The sequence below is a fragment of the Toxotes jaculatrix genome, chromosome 20 (assembly GCF_017976425.1).
Source record: "Toxotes jaculatrix isolate fToxJac2 chromosome 20, fToxJac2.pri, whole genome shotgun sequence".
Taxonomy (NCBI): Eukaryota; Metazoa; Chordata; class Actinopteri; family Toxotidae; genus Toxotes; species Toxotes jaculatrix.
The window spans coordinates 12681344-12704823 of NC_054413.1; the positions used below are offsets into that span (position 1 = coordinate 12681344).

The window sequence follows — 23480 nt, forward strand, 5'->3', positions numbered from 1 at the left end:
TCTATATTATAATTTGTGGATGACTTGGCAATCCTGATTGCAAACCAAGAACTGAAAAAGTGATCCAGCTCATCTGAAATTTAAAGTCCAAATCCCTATCACATTGGAGGGTGAATAATAGCTTTATTCTTTTATGGCATTTGTCTGTTTGTTTCTCAGAATAAGCTGCTGCTGACATAAGAGTATGTTCTGAGATGACCAGAGGTAATCTGCAGAGCAGTGGGGGGTGAGTGCTACTTCTTATCTATATCCTACTCAGAAATTATGTTTTTTTTTCTTAAAGGTCATTGAAATTCTATTAAATGTACTTTAAACATAGTTATGAATATCTACTGCAGTACTGAATAAAATTCCACTGAGATTTTGATGTTTTTATGCCTGTCTGCGATGGGACATGAGATATACAGTAGCATGTTTACTCAAGACTGGGTACATTTTATTTTGTTTTAAATTGTCCTCATTATCTGATTGGAGCAACAACGCATCGTCATTCTCTGGCTGTCAAAGGTGTTTTCCTAAGTCTTATATTATTTTAGTTAAAGGTTTGAGTGGTTTGATAACCTTCAAACAGTAATGTCTGAAACGAGTGACAAAGTGTTTCACACGCTTTTTGAGTCTGTGAGTACTTGTGAATATTTGCTCTGAAATGTGGTGGAGCAGAAATAAAAAATAGCATACAATGAAAATAGATTTGAGCACTAAGTAACATTCCACCACTGCTTTGAATTCTCATTAGGTTTGGTGTGTGTGTTTGTGGAGGATATTGTCAACAGGCAGATAAGGGAACCCTGAGGACAAAAATGTCCTTCACCCAGAAACTACAAGTTGCAGGTTCAGGCCTCCGAGGCAGCAAACATCTGCCTTGATAATGATCCTGCACTTTGATCCCCCTGTGGAGTCTGCAATCCTGATGAAAACCTTTGAATCCTGATACCTGCCAGTCTTTTTTTAATCTTGTAACCACAACAATACAGATATTTTCCTCTTTTATTTAACAGTGTGCCTCTGCATTCTTGATTTTTCCACTATCTCCAACATGATTTGTAGATCTTGCACCATTACTTATGCGAGTTAAAGAAGATTCAATCTTATTTTGAGTGTTTTGCAGATTTTTTTTTGCAGATGGATCAATCGCCAACATGACAGTTGATTTTAACCCCATACCCAATCAGTTGAACTCTTCCCTCCTCTTTGAGAGCTTTTCAGGCAGGTCCCTCAGTGGCAGCTGATTTGTTAGTAGCATATAAGAAGCTAAGTGGGATCAACATACCAACTTGACCAACATACAATTCCTTGTTCTTTCTCTGAAAGTCTGAAAGAATATACCTAAAATCATAATCTGCCCTTTTCGTCACATTTTAGTCCCGTGTGTTACTGTACGGAAACAACCTGACCTGCCATACCTGCACTAGGACGCAAAGTAGTATTTCAGACTATGGCACATACATCACAGAGTTTACCCTTTCCATTGATGATGACGAGAAAACAAAAAGCCTGCAAACCACAGCCCCATAGTGGCTTCAGAAAGAATAAAAATATAGGGTAACACTGACCTCTGGTGGCTCATGTAAGACATTACCTGTTCCTAATCATACGCTATGTTGTTGATTACACCCATGTGTTTAATTATGGCAAAAATAAAATTAAATGTCTTCTAACTGTTTTAGAAAGAGCACTACAAATAAAATAGCAGAAGGAGGGTTTATGTGGCATTGTTTGGCAAGATTTTGTTTGCCACTCTTTTACCTGCGGAGGGCAGAAATGAAGCACTATGTGTTTTGTAACAAAAGAAAACAAATCTTTGTGGAAAATATGAAGACGCTATCTTGTGATGTAAGCCTTATAAAGTGGTATTATTTTTGTTGTTCCCATATACACTGTAAAATGGTAAGAATTGTAAGATTTAGGTGCGTTTGAGACAGCTGCCAGAAAAAAAGCAATAATAAAAATCGACGACAAAGTTCACTCTAAATATTTATTGACAGTGAAATGTTTCTGTATATTGCTTTCTTCAAAGCAAATCACGTGAGCAAAAAAAAAAAAAAAGGACGTCTTAAAAATAATAGTGTTTAAGACTAATTAGGCTCTTTATGTTAACATGTCCCACCCAGCAACAATGACTTTGATCATGTTCTCGGCAGCATAAAGAAATACATACAAATTATGTACAACACATTATGTACTCAAATGTGCCAACAAACCTTTTTTCCGTGACTGACACATCACATCAGCTAATTTGGTATTTTATTGTAATGAACAAATGAAAATGTAAATTTCAATTATTTTCTCATCTCCGACACATTCACAGAATGTCACTAAAACACTCCACGTACTCGTATCTCTCCTCCGTACAACATTCAGAACAGAAACACCAACACCAGTTTAACTAGCTGACAGCAGCACCATGCTCATAGTATTAATGTTTATTTGCACTGCCCAGGTTGTTATAAACTGTGCTGATTAGTATTCAAGTATTCCCTTACTGATTACGTACTGAACCTGATATTCTACTAAATATCTGCTTTGTGATGTTCTCATCACGCCATCATCATCATCTGTGGATTACATTATGTGGCACAGTACAATAATAACGTTTAAGTAAACATTATGTACATGTACTAAGAAAAAGAAATCCAAGACTCGCACATGTATATGCTATTTTGTTTACAGTGCAATCTCCATGCAATACCACATGCAGTTATAGAGGGTGCATGAAGAAGACAATATTGACCATGCATGACCTTGCATACAGAGCTGACCCTGATTCTACCAGAAGTGGTAGTCCCCTGCTGTCCTGAAACCCTCGAATGATTTCCAATTTATTCCATTGAAATATTGAAAGACGCCACATCTTGACTCCTTTCTAAGATGTGAGATAGTGATATTGACTTGTAATGTAGATGGCATGCACCCAGTAATTTGTTGTCAATCCATCCTGTTTCACACGCACTGGTTTGATGGTGCAGCTGAGATAAGTTTTACAATGAAAAAACTGAAAATGAGCCTCATTATCATGGTTTGTAAGTTGGCACTGTTGTATGAAAATCCTTCACGGGAGAGAAACAAACAAAAAACAAAACCCAGCATCATCCCATGATGATTCCACAAGTTTTCACCATGGAGTAGTAATGGCTCAAGCACTGGCACATACAAGTAACATAAAATTTTGAAAATTTTTAAAAAATTCTAACAAAAGCAAAAGCACAAAAGCAAAAAAATCAATCTATTACAAAGGCAAAACAATCACATTAGATGAGCATCAGACATGGAAAACACATGTAAATCACAGTGTTGTGAGAAGTTGGGTGTAACAAAATATTCACTGTGCAATCATAATTTGTTTTAAAAAGGCAACAAAATCAAATTCTGAACATAGCAAGGCGTACTTTTAAAAACTAGCAATCCCTGTTTCTGTCTCACAAACATTTGACAGCTTTTGATGCACAGATCATAAAAAGACACATTTACAATGAAAATTCAAAGTGCATGTTTCATAATTCATTGCTGAATTGCAACGTTGGATCTGAACAAATGATGCATTTGTCTTAAATACCTTTGAGCTGAACTGTTCCATGTGTTCAGTGCTGTGTGATGGTCAGTAGAAAGATGCTAAAGAAAACAATTACATGTGAATTACAAAACATGTGAATCTTCACAACTTCTTCAAAATATTCAGAGCCGCTGAAAACAAAACACCATCCTTGTACTTGTACTGAGATGTATAAATATGGAAGTGCACATTAACTGCTGACTGGAAATTATATATAACATGAGGCAGAAGCTATTTTTCATCACAATGCTCTTTAACAATTACAAAATATTTCTGACATAAACCTGCTATCCAAAATACTAATTACTGTCTTGGATTTTACACAAAACTAAAATCTTTACAAATAAATGTAAATGAAAATCATGTACTGAATAGAATTTCCTGGCCAAACTCCTCGATTCTTTCATGGAAAACACACACGGCAGCATGCAGTTTGTTGGTGATTGTTCCCCTGGGGTAAAATTAACATTTTCTGCCTAAAAAGATATCATAAATAGGAAGTGTGTATATTATATAAACCGCCCAATGATGGAAAAAGTAGTGCCAGAATCCTGCTAACATCTCCCATCAAACCTTTATGCATAAATGTGAAACATTTCAGGCTGTATAAACATTAAATCATGTGGATTTACAGATCAAATGTTAACTGTGGCCTTTAAGGAGAATTTCTGTCCTTGCATTTCTTCATGTCAGAGTAAAAACCACAGTATTGACATTCAGTTTCCCTTTTAGCACTTCTGTACTGATGTACCCTGTACATCAGAGTCCTGTTTAACTGTTTGTCTTTAAAAACCCATTTGCCTTGATCCCTGTAAGACCAAAGAAAGTACCAATGCCCGCTCAAACCCTAGATTATTTAAATTAACCATTCAACCACAAATGAAACCAAGACACAAAATATTCCATTTCTTAAAGACTTGCTTTTGAAATGACACTTTTAACTGAATGACAGCGGATGAGTAATGAAATGAGCTATCTGTGATTTATCCATACTTATTCCTTTCTCAAACAAGCCCCTGCAAATTCATTTCAAGAAGAAAGAAAAAAAAAAGGATGCTTGACCCTTCTACTTCAACGGGTATCTGATGATGATTTTATGGAACTGATCATTATTGTGGAATCACTAAATGTTTTGGAGGTTCCCTCAAATCTTGCTTGCAAATCTAGATGATAATTCATCACCAACACAAACTTAAAATTTAAAAGTCTTTTGTTGAGCAATAAATATGTAAAGAAAGGTAAACTTTTTGACAATTTGTGGTTGGGCTAACAGTCCACTGTCCCAGGATGACCTCCTTTGTGTAGTGGTAAATTGTTCAAGAAAAAAATTATTGGCCATGCACACAGAGTATTGCTAAGACGTCATTTCATGGCTTAGGGATGGCCAGTTAAATGGTCCATTGGTACATCTCAGTGACTGTGCCCGCATTCCCAAAAAGAAAAAAAATCTGTTTTCCCTCATTACATTTGGCCCTGTAATGTCACAAGTCCCGGGTGTGCTACTACCAAAGCAGCTTGACATGTAGGGGTCCAAACTGCTGCTCATCAATGCACTGAGAATGACGTCTTTGTCTTTACTGTGGTGTTTTCGCACTGCTGAGACCTTGGTTTCCTTAATCCGCCTTCCCATTCTCCTGAGGTGCGCCAGTTTTGCTCTTGTGTGCCGAGCGCAACACCTTGTAGCAGCCACGGGCGATTTTGTGCATCCACATAACGTTCATGATGTCCAAGCAGATGCTGGAGCAGATCCAAGCTACACGGCCACCCCAGGGCACAAGGTAGAAGGCCTCAGTGCCATAGACTGCATACATACGACCGTAGTAGACTGGCATGACGGCAATGCGGACCATGAAAAAGACAACAGCCATGGCAACACCATTTGCCATGTTGGGCCGGGAGGACTTGGGATAACCTAACACCTCAAAGAACCAGCTGAAACACAACACATAGTTAAGAAAACAGCATCTAGCAGGATGAAGATGCAACTATGAAAAAGTTTAAGACAATCACTTTACAAAAGTTGAAAAAAGCATGAGCTTTATTCACATAAATGGTTCAAAAAGGACTCAAAGAACCAGCTGAACTTTGACATATAATCACCAGATATGTTGTGAACCTAGCGCCAACCCTGAATTTAAGCTCAGGTCATTAGTAAGCAGGTACGTACCGCTGGTTCACACATGGTGTAGAAAACTCAGCGAGTAGACGGAAGTTAGCAAAATAAGGCAACATTCCTTGGCCCTGGAAGAACAAGGTAAGAACAGGAAAACAACAAAAAAATGAAAGGGACAAAAACAAGACACTGAGTCATTTGGATCAGCAGGCATGAAGCTGATGTACCATCTGCTCCTCAGAGTAACACAAACAGCATTTCTCATCAGTATCACAGAAGAAGAGAACAATAGCGGTCACATTTCGTCTGACAGCAAAAGATCTCAACAAATCACCAAAACTGAGGTATGTTCTAAAATTCTAAGACTCTAAGATTTTATGGGAGATAACCATACACTATTTCATATTTTATCAAAAAAGGTAAGAAATTTTGGGGGAACTTGAGTCTAAAATTAGATGAAACCCCCACCAAATTTAGATCTATTTGACTATCTAACAGAAGACTGTTCTCTGTCAGGGCGCATAACTGTTCCTTCAAGTTTTGCAGGCCAAAATTAGACCGTCGTCTCTAATATCCCATCCTAATGATTCATTCTCTTCCATTATTGTGAGCAGAAATGTCCTACACTATGAAAGGGGCATAAGAAACTGGTGATGTAGGAAATAATCAATCAATCAGTCAGTAACTATAGGTAAAAGCATTGGATAGACAGACTGACCAACCCACATTGTCTTGCTTCTAGTGAGCCAGTAAAGGGTTTTGCCTCATATAAAGTGTCTAAGAAAACTTAAATGAACTACTGTGGCTCACACCACCAATGCTGCTGCTGCTGCCAACCCTATCATTCTACACCGAGTTTGCCTTTGATAATGGACATCAATCATAATGATCATCCATTGCTGATGACTGGTAACCAGACAGCCATCTTAAGTCAATCCAACGCAGAAGTATAAACCAGGCAGTAGCCATGTACCCTATGCTGTAGGCTGATGTGCACCTCCCTGAAAATGTAACTACACATTGCAGCGATACAGAACACCACAACAGTGATTGGTCCGCTTGGTGGCATGTCTCTCGTCCAAGTCTCTCAGTGCAATCAGTTCACTGGTTGTACACACTGTCCAATAGCGTTTAGGTGGTGTAATTGCAGAGACACACAGACACATTAGCATAAATGGATGCCAAAATGACTACCAAGTCCGTCTGAGACCATCATACATAGGTGAGGTAAACAATGTGGTCCGGGCCTTAGAAGAGGGGGCAACTACAACCAAGATGAAGTGTAAGAACTCCCTTTACAAAACATTCCTTTACAGTAATGCAACCATTTTCATCTGTTGTCAATAAAGGTGGCAAACCAGCCATCTCTTTTCTTTCTGCTCTCAGATTTATTTCTATCCTCCTAAACCATATGAAAAGGCATCAATGTAAGTGATTGGATCCAGAGTATCTTCCTGTTGCCATGTCTCTGTCAAACACATAACACTACACTCACAGAAGTCCCTCACTTATTGTCCAACGATCTCACATTGCCTATGACGATAGAATGAAGATATCCTCTTCAACATCAAAATCTGTTGTCTGGATCTAGTTCTCTTCCTTCTACTGATTTCTGATTTCAGCTGGTACCTGGTGTAAACAATGCAACTGTGGGGTTGCTGCACAATGGTAGCATGAGTAGCTGAATGAAAGAAGTACTTCCGCTGTGAAAAAAAAATGACCAGAGCTCTTTCTTTAAACTCGCTTTAAACAAGTATGGTGACAGAAGAAACCTAAAAAGTTGGAAAAATAAGAAAATGAGCAGGCGCAACGGCAACAGGCAACATGCATAGTCGGCCCATGCACACCAATGTAATGTGCCCAACAACTGCTTGCTCACATTTATATCTTTTTATCCTGAGACCAGACAGACATACTGTAAAGACCATAGAGTAGGGCAGTTTATCTGAATGACATCTCAACATCAAAAAGGTGTTGAGCAAATATCAACACAAGACAGGCTTTGATGCATATATTTAACCACCATACATACATTTATTTAGCCAGCCACTATTTGAAGGAGCAATCAAAAGCCATGCTGAGTATAAAAAACAATATGTTTAGAAGATTAGGGCATGAATTCCCTTTTTTACCCGAGCTTAAGCAACTGAGACAATTCCAAATGAAATTAACAATATCGGTAATGATATTTGACTCTAAAATGTGCTAACACTGGTTACTGACATGGACAGAAACCTATGAAGCCTTACTATAATACATCCTAGTGTAAGATAAGCTAACATAGCTTTATTTTTATTTCACTTTGTACAGCTGCACATTTTTTAACTGCTGCTAAATAGAATTTATGAAATGAAAGACCTGATCTTAAAACACTGCTGACCCGGCCTACCTTTCTAAATCAACTGTAGCTTTTTAACATCAAGAATTGATGGTGTTAAAATTGTGCCACTAACCAAATAAATTTGAATTGAATTTCTGACTGAAAAGTGCATTGGTGTGTGCTGTTATTTGCATCTTAATTTGATTTGCAGTTAGGTAGTTGGAGTTTGACTCAGGTGTTCCAAAACTGAATTTTGTGTCTAACTCCAGATCGTTCAAATAAGCCAAACTCAAAATTAGGATAAACATCACAAATCTTCAACTTGACTAAAACCCACAAAATATAGAATTCAAAGTTACTTGGCTTGTGTCCTGATTTATAGAGCATGTAAAAGAGGACTTACCATCAGGGCTGAAAAAAAAAAACTGGTCATTGAACATACTTACTATATGATACAAACAGGGTACATCTGCACTGGAGTGTTTCTACCATGTACTATGAACAGTCCACCTAGCATGAGCATGCTAGTACATCTAGGAACTGGTAAGTCCATACTGTGACTGGGCATCATATCTGCTCAGTGCAACACAACAGCAATAACAGCAGACAAGACAGGAATATAGAAGTCCCCATCTAGATCAAGACCTGTTCTGGGTTTTCAAAATGATAACACGACCCTTTTGGTAGTTTTTGCATGAACGGGGATGACACAACCCAACTTTTGTTGGTAGTTTTTGCATGTAGGGTTTGAAGAAGGGCTATTTATGTTAAAGTCAGCAGAGGACACAGAGACAGACAGACCAGACAGATACTTTAGAAGAAAATTATCAAAGAAAACAAAACAAAAAACAGATACCACCACAATTGGAAGCAAATAAGAAGCAACACTTACAACACTGAGAAGAAAGCATGCATCTAGTAATTACACAGTATGTTTCCATCTTATGGTTAAGCTATACTTGACTGTTAAAGCAGACCACACACAGATTATGCTGCTGTTAAAAAAAAAAAAAAAATTAAATCATAAAATGTGTTAAACACTGTTTTGACCAAGACATCAGTGGCTGACTAATCAATAATCAAAATATACCAACAAGCTCAATAAATTAAGCTAATTTTTATTTATTTATTTTAAATATAGGCATCACAACTCTAACTAAATTTAATTAGACTGTAATTTGGCTGTATGCTTCAGAGTTTGATATTCGATCAAGTAGCGAGTAGGTAGACATTTTTTTGTGTATTCGACATGTACACTTCCACATAAACACACTCAACACATTAACTAATAAGACTAAGACAACATGACAAATTTGACTGAGTACAAAACTAAATAAAATGAAAATGACATCAAGGGATAGCCAATTTTTTTGTAACTGTTTTTACAGCAAATGTAAAAACGCCTACCGTGATGTGACTCAGAATGTGTTTTTGTTTTTCTATCACATTTGAATAATGCAGAGCATTGATTCTTTTATCCCACATAAAAATCAGACCTAGTCTGAGGAAACAGTCATGAGTGTCCAGTGACAGTATGGCCTACTTCATCTCATTGATCTAATTGTTTTAGATACAGGTGCTTGCTCTGTTTCTCCAAATGAAAGGCTGGATTTACAGTCAAAAATACATTTGAATTTTGTTACAACAAGGTGACACAGTTTTAATCTTATTAAGATTATTATTGTTTAGACACAGAAATGTGTCAAAGTAATTATCCAATGAAGATGGACAAAAACAGATCCAACTATGATGTCACAAAGAAGAAATGTAAAATGTAAATACAGCCAGTGACTGGAAGGTTGAAAGGGGAATGAGTTAAATCTGGACTGAAGGATTTACAGTAAATGTTAAGTATAGTCTTTCACTGCCTTTTACCAAGATTTTTTGATAATTTGCCAATGGCAATGTAAAAACAAAAGTATAATAATGTATAATATAAATATAAACAATAATGTAAAACATTTTTTAAATCCAAATACAGTCTAAATATGGGGACTCAGAAGCAGAGCAATGCACACTGTATGTCCTGTTGCATTTTTCTAATGGAAAATACAGAACATTTATTGAAGGGGAACAAACTGAATCCCCTGTGAGATTGCTTAGCTTAAATAAAATGGGTATAGAGGAAAAGGCTGACTTTTAAGTGTTAACAACAGTAATTCCACAGGGTACACCTGACAGAATACATCCAACATGGTATTAGAAAAAAAAGACTTGACTATTTGGTGATGCACTGTATCATTTGGGGTCACGTGGATGACATTATTTGGGCGGCTTTGTAAGTTTTCCCTCGTCAGAGAGTCTCAGGAGGAGTGTAAGGAAGAGAAAAGAGGAGACAGAACTAGGTTCTGGCACAAAAACAGACAGGTTGAAGGTACTGTAGATAGGCAAGTAAGTAAATAAGAGCGTTAAATACTGTTTGTTGGCATGCACAGTAACAAGAAAGGAACCCTGTCTGTGTACAACATTTCAGAACTGCCAGCATGCGCACAGAGGTTACATTTCAGCATTCGGCTGCGCTAAGCTCAGAAAAACTCAGCTTACATTAGGATTCACACCACATTAAAGGGTGGGGGGGAATCAGTAAAACAAACAGAAAGCACAGAAATTGTCAGGGCAAGATTGGGGGGGGGGGGGGGGTCATCAGCCAGTACCATTATTGAGCATTCCATGCAAAAAATACCATAGTCATTCATTTCTACAATAAGTATGCGACAGGTCCTGACGACCTAGAGGGTTTCAGATTGAACCAAGAGTGAACAGCACTACTGAGTACACTTCATGATCTCATCTGCATCTAGATAAGAGTCGGATTTATACTTGCAGTACAGGAATAATGAATGAGTCACTAATCAGTACTTCAGATGAACTGTGAAATTATTATCAGGCTAATGTCAATACTTGCACCTGATTTCACAAAAAATGTTACAGAATGACACTAATAAAACCTTCACACTAAATAAATGATTTGCTGTATTAGAAGGGTCAACCACAATGTTCTTTAGTAAGAAAGCTTTTACAAAGCAGCTCTAACAACTGCTAAACCTGACTGAAATGTCAAACTAATTTGAAACCTAAGATAAGATTACTAGATTTCCTTCTGGGGATCAATAAGGTATTATCTTATCTATGATTATCAGTGTTGTTACTGTAATCATCACCAAAACATTTAAACTGTCATTTCAAAAATTCAACCACAGAAGAGGCAACAAACATCTTAATAAGGTCAAAACTGGGGCAAGTGACCGCTGCAGGAACACATTAAGAGGTGGATTTTAACCATCCATTATGCCTCACTTATGCTCCCTTGCAGACACCACGGATGCATAGTTTCTCTCATTATACAATGTTCTAGTTCTCTTGGAGCCCATGCACCAACTGGAAATGTGCAGTTGCTGCACTTGTAGTGTAGACACAACAAAGTTGTAGATAAACAGACATCCAAACCTTGCATGCACCCTCTAATGACAAGATTTGTGTCACTCAAACCCTAGCAGACTCTCACATCATCAACACTAGCTCAAGGTTTCCTACTCAGATGTGTTAGTACAGTTTTTGGTACATCATCTGCACAGATACAGACTATACTGACCTTGCCTTGTGCATATTTAACTAACCTACATTATGGCTGTATGGGGACAGCCTTGAACAGTTACTGAATAATGGTTAAATCAGTTAAAACACCCAGCTTTACTGGACTTGACAGCTGTTCACCCTTGGTTGTCTCCTTCCCATCTTGCCTGCACGTTCTGCTATTGGACAATAGGGCACTCACCAGTACATAGTAGTAAGCATACAACGCTGCCAGATGGTGAACTACAAAAAACTTGTCTCCTATCGCCTTCCAATAGTAAAATATTAGCAGCAGATCTGGAAAACAAAAGTACAGGGGAAAGAGAGATAACATGTCACTGGCACAGTCAAAACATTAATAATATTAAATATAATATTAAAATACATACAACTGATAAAAATACAGTATAACCTTAAAATACTTTATTTAAACAAACTCAAGAGAGTCATTTAAGCATCAAGTTTATCGTATCTTGGGTCTCACTTTTACACACGTGATTTGGGTAAACAGTGTATTTCTCTTACCAGATATGAGGTAGCCTGTTGTGATGGCAACATTAGTCTTCACCAGTGTAGGATCTCCCCTATTGAAAATACACATTTGGTTTGACCGGGTTTGTGCAATTCAATTTTAAAGACAGTAGGTGTTGGTGTTGAAAAATTCTGACTGATTCCTGGTGGTCACATCAAAAAATAAGTAAAGAAAAAGAAAAAAAGAAAGACATGGACGTAGACAGCACCCGACTGAACAAAAGCACTTCCAAACTTGCAGGGGACTTGTTAAGGCTTCTAGTTAGCTTGTTTTAAAATGAGAACCACTTAAAGTACATCCATAATATAATAGTGAGTGACAACAGCTAAAAAAAAAAGTCAATATTCTCAAGTTGATGATCCATGATGAAAACATGGAAATAAAGAGTAGCATTGTTCTTGTAGGATAGCTTATCAGCTCTAGCGTTATAGTATTTTAAATTAAAATGTAATTAAAATGTTATTTCAAACATAAACCAATGACATTATCTTTTTGTACATATTTTTTTCGAGAGTGAGGACTTGGCTGGTGGTGTTGGGAGTGTTAGGTTCCCCCAATCCAATAAAGAGCAGGACAGGGCTGCTAACTGACTCTCACACAGTCCATGGGTCTCTGCTAACCATTCTTTTTGTAAAATAATCCCTAAACCCACAAAATTGAGTTAGATATATGCTAACGTTAACTCCTGGCCTTGGAAGTAATGCTAGGTTACTGCAGGAGGTAGTCAGAAAATTAGCTGGGCAAGCTAATGTTTATAGCTTACCTTAAAGCAGGAAAACTGTGTGTGTAATCCATTCCTTACACTTCTGTTCTTGTGTTTTTTGCGGTTTGGAAAGGGTAAAAAGAGACACCAACCCCCAAACTCCTACCCAGAACCCTATGCCTATGGTTGCTAAGTATAGAAAGTACAAGTTTAAAAAAAAAACAAGTGATTCACAGCCAAACTCTCACCAGACTGGGTCTTCATTGACAGCATCATTGAAGAACAAGATGTAGAGACAGAAGATTCCCACCAATAGTGCGTGAAAAGTTGACACTGTCCTGAAAAGAAAACCGAAACACACACAGCTGTGATGATCTACTCCTGTCTGAGACATGTTAGAGAAAGGAATAATGCATATTTATCTTCATTCATGGCTCGGGGCCTCGGAGAGGGGCCTCAGAGCTGCTTTGTGGTTTAGCACTGAATTTTTAGTACTCACAATGGATCAACTGATTACCTGTCAGGGCTGCACACAGATTCAGACCAATTAGACTAAGAGATTAAACACTCCTGAGGGGTCAGGCAGAGCGGCACAAAGTCCCAGTCAATCATTCAAGCAGCAAGACAGTCCAACAGTCCTCAGCAATCAGTCAGTAAGACAGCCATACTGACTGCAAGGCTGTTTTATCCCAATAGCCTGTATTCATCTCTGCGATTCATTGATTTTCATTTGCTCATAAACCATGTGACTATGTCAATTTCACAAGTTCTCTCATGAGTAATAAGCTGAGTATGCGAGAAGATGACAAATGAATGATTTATGCGAGTTAGACCGGGCTGTTGCCCTCTGAACACTCTACCACCCTGGAAATCCACTGTCCTTCAACCTACGCTCCAGCTTTCACTGTTGTCAAAGTGCTTTAAGATCACTGCGGCCTGTCTGTCTCACTCCATACTCAAACACAGTCCATCTTTTCATTCCAATCTAGCTGTTCTAGCCAGCATTTGCAATGTTGCAGTGTTGCAAATTAGCAGATAAAATAGCAATGTTACATCAGAGGACATTTGGTTGTTGCCTGATCAAATGGTTCATTCATCAGTATGACCACAGTGGCCCTGAAGCATTCCTATGTTCATTTTGACTGATGAACTGTGAAGATGTAATAGTTCTACTGGTTAAATGCAACAAAGCTCATCTGGCAGTCAGAAGTTTACACTTTATTTTAAAATTTTATGCTATTTAGCAATGGAATCCATTAGTGCAAGAAACATAAGCAGTTAAGATCAGGTGGCCTTGAAATGAAAATGGACAAGAATTAAACCAAAATCCCACTTAGAAAAATGTGTACACTTTGGTAGCTGAAACAGGAAGAAACATTTATTTGCCAAGTATTTGCTTTGGTTAATTGATTTTTACTTTCAAATTTTAATCTTTGTTGCAGATTGACATGCAAGAAAATGCTTTGAATATAAGAAGATGGGACTGCACTTACAATTTCCTACTTACATGACAAGGTTATTAATTAAGCTGTGAGCACCTCTGCTTTCATTTATTTTTGGCTTTGGCAATTTTGGATTGTGTCTACTGCAATATGGCTCCACATGGTAAGGAACTGCCAGAACAAATGAGCAACCAGATTGTGACACTTCATTAAGAAAGGAAAGGGTACAAGAGGATTGGTACAGCTACTGAACGTTAGCCAAAACACAGTTGCAGCAGTGGTTAGGAGGTACATGAAGAACCAGACTACCAATAACAGAAGCCGCAGGGGATATACTTGAAAAACGACACCACACATACAACTCACTATTTGTGCAACCTTGCAGAAAGGAAAAACAAATATAAGTAAGTGCTTCTGAATTGGGACAAGGATTATCTGTGGAAATTGGTGTTTCAGTGACTGCTCAGGCAGCTAACTAAACAGCACAAAACTGCAAGATTAAACTTAAATGCTCCAAAGAACATGAAAAGAAGGCAGACATTCTTTGGTCATATGAAACCAAATAAATTAGTTTGGATCAGATGGGGGTCAGCATGTTTGGTGTGGACATGGCCAGCACTACCATTGACTGCAAAGTGCCAACTGTGAAACATGGAAGCACTGATATGGGGGTGCATTGATGCAAAATGTGTATAGGAGATGATATTTATAGATGGTACAATGACGTTTGTATACCCAAATACTCAATGAGGAGCTCAGGAGGAGAGCACATGAAGAGGTCTGTTTATAGAGGAAATAAACTGAATAACTACTGCTGTAAAATTATGACATGAAAATCTTGAGGATTACAACTTTACAACTTTTTGTCATCGAACTGTATGTGCTGCATACATTAATGATGTCAGGAATAAAGTTGCTGACAGAGCTTTATATGAAGAATTGATAAAATGCACTACTGAAGAGAAGATGAAAAAAAAACAACACTCAAAACACCATTCCATCGAGTTTCCACCATTCTGCCCGCACCTTGAAGCAAGGCCATGTAGAACAAACATTGCAAAATACACAGTGCATTGTGAGTGAGTCGGATACTCATGTCACAGGGAATATGTGGGTTGACTGTCAGTGCTTATCTTTGGACCCAGCTGAAACAAATCTCCTCTGGCCAACATCTGAGCTGAGTTCACACTCCCTGCTCTATATGCCTGTAAGTAATTCAGACTCATCACGATCATTAAGTTCATATCAAATTCACCTTGAGTTCCATTCCACCTTCTGCTTGTCACTGAGGCTGAGGAAGCCGGGGCTGACGCGCAGGGACATCCAAGGGCTGACTTTGTGGAAGAGCCACTGAAAGGTGAGGAAACTGGTCACGGAGATGGCGAGGATAAGCTGGCTGAATGGGTCCATGGCCATTCAACCCCGCTGCAGGTGGAGGGGACAGAAAGAGGGTAAAGGTTAAAAAAAAAAGAAGACTTGACAACATTGTGTCTGTTGTTTCATTTAAATCATTCTGAAAACAAACACCAAAAATCATTAGGTGACAGTAATGTTTTCCTTTCAGAGGAAGCCAAACCACAGCTTGTGTATCTAGTATTTGGTCCAAAAAAAAAAAAAAAAGGTGTGAAAAATCACACCTGCCAGTAGCATCCCAGAGTTAAATTTTTAACTCAGCTTTAGTGGAAGTGTTGCCACTGGACTTGGTTTCTTTATGTGTTCATAGCCTCTATTAAATACCGTCAAACTGAAAAATGTATTAAGTTGAATTTTTGACAATGACGGGCTACTGCATTACTACTTCCTGGGTGTATGTTACAGAGGATGTGTGGCTCTTCAAACAGAACAAACAAGTATCAAGTCACACTGACTGTCTGTGCTAAAACCACAATCACAGCTTCCAAAAATCACAGACACCCTCTTTCCTATGAATCTCTACAACAGAAATGGGCATGGTCATCTACTTTATCTATGCTGATACACAGAAACACCCAGAAATACCCAGTACACTGAAGCATAAGAATGTGCTTTTTAACCCACGTTGGACTTTGCTTTGTTTGCTGCACTCACACAAATGGTAATGACCTATAAACACAATAACAATTTTATAGTGCCCTATTTTACAGCTTCAACCAAAGCTGCAGTATGTGTTCTGTAACTACATTCTGAGTGACACTAAAGCCAGAGTTTGGCTTAAAGGGCAGAGTGTATCTTCAAATTAATAATGGGTACATCCACTGTTAAAGAATGACCCTTTCAAAGCAATAAAGATAATATAGTCAGTGAATAATTAATATTACCATAATAACCACAGTTATGATACCATACACTTACATTGTGACAAATAATAAACAACTGGATCAAAATCAAGAGTGATTTTAATATTGCATACCCTATTCAGTGACTTCTTGCATTTCTGATCATTTAAGTCTTACCCCTTTTCATGGTGGATCTGTGTGGATTAAGGTGGATCTCAGTATCTAAGCATGAAGAGCTTCATTTTCTGGATCTCTGTGCACACTTTGAGTTCTGTGGGCGTTCAGGGGAAACATTTGATTGGGATATAGATACATTTACACTGACACACTTAACTAATTGGAGCTTCACCTGACCACACAACCAAAAAAAGAAAAAAAAAAACGTCCCTTTATGAAAAACTTTGGCCTTTGCTTTGACAAATTCCTTTCTACCAGTATGCACAACAGCAGCACCATTTCTTCACTTGTGCCAACTCGGATTAACTGATTAATTTAAGGTTTCATAATGGAATTTTTATCATTTGATTCTGTGGTGGCTGTGACCAAACTGTAGCAGACACACAGATACAGTAGTGGAAAGGAGAGGACTGTGTATGTACTGAAAAGAAACCAGATACAGCCTTTTGTGGATTCATACATGGCCTCTACACATGTAGCCAAACTGATAGCTACAGTTGGAGCTGTGAATGTCACTGAGTCACTGTCAGAGACTCACATTATGAATAATCACCTCGACACACAGAAAAAGCAGGAAATGTCTAGAAACGAATGTGCCATGTGTATGAACAGTAGGTCTCTGAAGCAGTTCCAAACACAATCATATTCTTTAAATTCCTGTCACTAACACATGGCTAATTTATCACAGACTTGGAAGCAAGGCTATACATAGTGACAAAAGTTATACATGGTGCCAGCCCTTTTCTAAGTTCAACAGCCAGAAGTTCATTACGATGCCCTTGTTTCACTTTGTTAAAAAGTTTTAAGTTTTACAATGATTTGCTATGACCACATGCATCACAAGCATCCACACTGATCTTTGGCCTCTGTCACAAAAGATTAATCTGTGTCACATATACATTTGTATCATAGTAACTTACAGCAAGGCAGATATCTCTTCAAAACTGGAGAATGATAACTGTCAAGTCAAGTGAAGTCCATTTTATTTATGTAGCGCCAAATCGTTAAAGAAGTTATCTACGGGCACTTTTCCTGTACCCTTTAAAATATGATTTACATAGACCCAACATACCCCCATGAGAAGGACTATCATAGTGTAAAAACCATCTTTCTCATTAATATGCACATCTAAAAAAAAAAAGCTAAGTTTTCTAAATTGCAATTTAAATGTGAACTTAATGGACTATATTTTGTTACAAACTGAGATATAATTTCCATTAAAGATCAATGCCTCAAAACAGATGTCCAGGAGGACTGTCCAAGTCAGATTGTGGGAGGGAATCCAAAACTGATTCTGAACCATGTATTTGTATTGATCTTCATTTGTGTCCATTTCAGGTGGGTTTTGGAATTGTCGTAATATCATTTTCAAACTTAACAAAAGGATCAGAATTTAGTTGTATTAACACCTGCTAATCACCCAGTTGCCTCTTGATCTCAGTCACATAAAAGTCTTTGTCCTGCAGAACAACTGCCCCACCCTTGTGCACATTGCCTATAATAATGTCTTTGTCCTTTGCCGATTCTACAAGTGGTTTTTCGTCAAAGTCCAAAAGATTTGAATATAAAATTCCTGCTATCAGAACATAAGGCCATATTGTCTTGTTTCACCACTTGACAAATGTCTCAACTGATGAGCTGATGAGTTTACTTGAGGAACAAAAGTACATTTTGGTTTGAAAATCCTCTCAGGAGCCAGCCGGGAAAAAGGAATAAGTTCACGGGGGACATGTGTCTTTACTGCATCCTCTGTATATGTAGCCTTCAATCTTTATGTCACTTAACTGCTTCCTGGTGATGTTGATCATGTGCTAATACACTCTAACGATGCACTTCTGGATGACTGACTGACATGAAAGCGCAGAAATCTTTTGATCAGTTTCACTAGGCCATTAAATGCTCCACAATGTATTCACATTACTAGATATAACAAACTGGCAATTTGCTAAGATAAGCCTTTATTGGTCCCTAGAAAGGAAATTCAGATGCTGCAGCAGCCTGACAATACAAACTCCCACAATCTGACTTGGACAGTCCTCCTGGACATCTGTTCTGAGGCATTGGATCTTTAATGGAAATTATATCTCAGTTTGTAACAAAATATAGTCCATTAAGTTCACAGAAATAAGGACGGATATAGAAAAAAAAAACACAAGAAAATTTTAAGTCAAAATTTAAAGTTAAGCACTACCCATGACTAGTGTTGAACTTAATTGAATGAAAAGGCTGGTGTGTTAGCATCTTAATATATACTAATTATCAAGAAAAACAAAAGCACAGCTGAGGCTGAGGGAATGTCTAACTGGACTGCATCCCTAAAAAAACCAACCAAGATATCCTGTGTTAACCAATATGACCCCACACTTTATTGCATGGATATTAACATAAGTCCATCTCTTCATGTATCCTTAACTGAAGGACAGGAGACAAGACGTCATGTCCATGTTCGAATGTGAATGAATGTATGAACCAAGATGATAGTACTTCTAACAACTGTAAGCTACTGATCAGTTTTTGCATTGTTACAGTCTCTTAGATGTTAAAATAATAGTTGTTTTACAGCAGCTTCTATTGCGCAAGAGGGTTGTCTCTTGCCTTGCTGCCAAATGAGCCATCTCAAGATCAAGGTCATGTGTAAAATGGGTCACTGGAGGCCTCCACCATGCACCAGACCAGTCAGTAACTGGCTGACATATCCAGGATGCTTACCAGATTGTGCACCTGAACCTGTCACGAGCACTACTCAAGACATGTTCTCGAATTCTCGCCAGCAATTCCCACTGATGGGTAAGCAGGGATCACTGGAGTGACTTAGCCAGCAGGACTAATCCCATTCACATGCATGATCTTTCTACAGGCGAATATTTCAGTTATTTTTTCCATTTTAGGGGGTTTTGTGAATGACTGGTATGACGGCTTTGCCGTCATACCAGTCATACCAGAGGTCATACCAGAGGTCAGGTGAAAAATTAGAGTAGAACGGGTACGTGCTATAAATGCTAATTTGAATTAACACGCTATGCAATAAAGCTATGCACTACGGCTTAAAGCCATTATTAAACCAAAAAATCTATTCATTATGTCTATATTTGGATCAAAAGTCCTCTATAAGACAACAAAAATCCAAAATTAACAGCTCTATTCACACTCTGGCTTGCCAGAAAATGTATGTCAGTGACAGAGGTCCACTGTGTGTGTGTCCAGATGACTGAACTGTTTTATGAGTGCTGCATTGAGCTATTTGCATACTGGCTAATTTGAAAACCTCTGGTGAGAGGCCAAGTCTGTTAACTTTGAAGACATATTTACATCAGCCTAATAATAGAAGTGAGTATTTTCCAGCACAGGCACACACAAAAAAAAAAACACACACACACACATCTCACTCCCTTGAGCTCTGGCCTTGGTGATTTTATACCTACCTACCTTTGTTCCTGCATTATGCCAAAGAAATGCTTGAGCACTAACAGTATGCCTCATGGAAACACTGTAACCAAGATAAAAAAAAAACCATCAGGGAACTGAAAGGCCAATTCCACAGAGCCCTCTTCTTTTGCTTGCTTGTAATGCATTAGTGGGCTGTGAGCACCAATACTTTTAACACAGCATGCTGCGAGGCAGAAAGACTTTTTGTTATTATAGGGCCACTTGAAGAAACCATAAGCTGATTTTGACTTGATGGAGAAGTCTGGATATCTGACAAAGACTACTTTCTGTTATGCTTATACAGCTCAGAGAGTTGTTTTAAGTACACACATGCACATTTGTGTCCCATAAGTCACACACAGGACACTGTTGCCAAGGACAAGTGGTTGCGGAAGTCAACTTAAGGACAAGCTACAGCAAGGAAACAGATGAAATGGCTGGGAGAACAGAGAACTACAGGTACAGCCTCTCTCTTGAAAATCAGTTTTTTTTTCACAAAACACATTTGTGGAGTCCAGTGTGTTTCTTTTGCAAATGTTTACACTATAAACTATAAAATCAGGTGAAATAAAAGCTAAATGAGAGACTGTGGGTATGTCAAGGGAAATCCCAAAACAAGACTTGGAATAAAAGAAAGTAACCTGCTTACATACTCCCTGGCACATCTGCTAAGCTGGCGTTTATCGCCCCTAATTCAAGATAAACCTGTGGTGAGAACTAAAAATTGACTGAAACTAACCTCCAATCAAGAGTCAAACATCACAGCAGTCAACTATTACAAAAATGCATTTCGCCCCTTTACTACTACAGCATACTGTCCTCATAAGGAACAAAAGCAGGTGTGCATCCTGCAATTACCAAGGTGGAAAGAATGAATTTAGAAAAATTAACACCATAGTTACTCTTGACTTAAAAGCAGTGTTGAAACCCCTCAGTGATTTATTATTGTCTCAACCATTCGAACAGAGGATGGCATATTTTGGGCCTGGTCTAATTAATCAGGGAAGTGATGTCTATTTTATCCCCATGCACAGGAATGAAACAGATTACTTCCTGGAGAATTGTTTTGCCAGCTTCTTCGTGTGTTCCTGTGTACAAAAACGACGGGGCACTTACGGTTAAAATGCGCTTGCGTAAGACGGGTGGACCTTTTTTATCTTTTCAAAAATATGAAGAAAAGATAGCATTTCATAGTCTCACGAAAAGAAATAACTTAGCTGTGACGTGCATCACCATCCGGTCGCATTTTACAGATGCTAACTAGAATCAATAGCCCAAACCACACGTTAGCAACTATGTCAAAGAGGTACTAGCATGTTCTTTAGAGCAAAGGATATCATTCAGAATAATATACACACACTCATACATACGGACAAGGCCAATTCACGCCGCATTGCCTGGCCGGCTGCTGTAATGTGTAGAGGAAAAAAATACCACTGGTCCGGCGATGTTTCTGTTTAAAAACCATAGATATGAAAACAGAGAAAATAAAACGGACACGTACCTTGTGACTTTCATTAAGATGATTTGCAGCTCCCTCTCTCAACTAGTTATGGTTTCCAGGGTCGCTCGCAAAGCCGTGTATGTCGAGTCGAAGCCACAGCCATATCGAGTCATTTTTGGTAAACAAGACAGCCCGCCTCCTGCTCCACACACATACACACACACACACACGCACGCGCTAACAACTTGGGGGAGTTGCGTGGGGGTTGCTGCTCCGTGCCCGTGCCACCTTCGCGGTGTTTACCGTGAATCCCATTCGGCATAAAGCGTGCATGATTGCAGAGGTGCAGATCATGAAGCTCGACGCTCGATTACAGAAACGATGGGGTCTGAACGTGTGTGTGGCGGGGGTGTTGGTTTGTGAGGTAACGCCCCCCTCCCCCCATAAGGATCAAATTTCAGCTGACTTCTTAAAGATACACACACACACACAGTGGTCTGCCCAAGAACACTCACTGAGTCTATTTATAGCCAAGGCTTGTTGAACCGATCCGGGGTAAATCAGACAAGATAGCCAGTAAGGCAATCCATGGCCTACTGGTCTTAATATCAATGAATAAGGCTTTTAAATCTATCCCTGAACTGAACCTTTACATTCACCTCATTTCGCAATATCCTGCACAGTCTATAATGCTGAATGGCCTAATGACTTACACACACACACACACACATTTATATAGGTTATTAGTCATCTATGTAAAAACTGCTGAAAAAGCATCAGAGGCTGTAAACATGGTCTACTAAGTCTTATTGAGTTCTAATTCAATAAGAGGATACATTCATGGCTCCCACCCACTCAATAGAAGGTAAATAAAAGAAAAAGAAACAAAGGGAATCTACAATACAAAGGGGAGTGCTGGAGACCATACAGCAGCAATTTTAACTAACAGTGTCTTATTAAGCCTCTGATGTTATGGCCCATGTCTTTCCCAGCCTTGGTATGATATAGTAAGTCCACCCATGCGCATTACCAGAGGGCATGGATTAAATGACCAGTGAGTGAAATATCAAATTACATATTCTATAAATTGAATGACCAAGACCACTGTATTTACAGCATGGAGATATGGTTAGGCCTATATCATTGAGACCAGATTTGCCTCCCAATTTGAGGAATTCTGGATGAGCACCAGAATTCATTGTCACTTGCAATCTTTGATGAGAAGGTTCTATAGGAGAAGACTGCTGGGTGTCAGGCTCATTTATCAGGTCCCTCACGTCACTGAGGTCACATGTGACTTCCAGAATTCATAGAACCATAGCTGCATTGGTAACTCTGGTTAACATTGTTGTTATATGAGTTGAGGAACAAGAAAATTGTATAAAAACCAATAAAGTAAATAATTTTTTAACTTTGTGCATTTAATTTACACTATTCATAAAACCAAAATCATTTTAGGAGCTCAAACAGGAGCTCTCTAACTGACTAAAATGTTTCTTTGAAATCCCAGCACCTTCTAACTAAACAAATTTCATCAGAGAATAACGGTATAAATAGAACCAGTCGACATAAAAAGTTATTTATGGATTTTTGTGAATAATCTGAAGTTCTCAGTGGTTGACTTGTAGATAAGATAGATAAGATAAATCTTTATTGTCATTGCAAAATCATACTTTGTACAAAAGTACAACGAAACTGAGGTACTGCCCCACATCAGTGCAAAAGAAGGCATATGAATCACAGTACAACAGAAAAAACAAAAATAAAAAAGTAGAATAAAATAATAAAATAAAATATAGTATAATAAGTATATATAATTAAAAAAATAAGTATATATAATAAGTATATCCAGGACATATACCAAATTCCCCTGAGAAAAGCTATAAAAGACAGCACTTGCTTGCCAATTTAACGGTCTTCTTTTATTGTAAGTTTACTGTCATCT

At 38.2% G+C, this 23480-nt stretch overlaps 1 protein-coding gene across 1 annotated transcript; it reads right to left on the minus strand.

The window, feature by feature from the left end:
* Positions 1-1961: 1961 nt before the first annotated feature.
* LOC121200510 (TLC domain-containing protein 4-B-like) lies at positions 1962-21898 on the minus strand. The gene is made up of 7 exons (XM_041065861.1): positions 21596-21898; positions 15489-15658; positions 13040-13129; positions 12082-12140; positions 11759-11853; positions 5718-5791; positions 1962-5482 (listed from the first exon to the last, which is right to left on the minus strand). Exons 2-7 carry the CDS (start codon positions 15647-15649, stop codon positions 5164-5166), a joined length of 798 nt encoding a protein of 265 aa, XP_040921795.1. The 5' UTR covers positions 15650-15658; positions 21596-21898; the 3' UTR covers positions 1962-5163.
* Positions 21899-23480: the final 1582 nt, after the last annotated feature.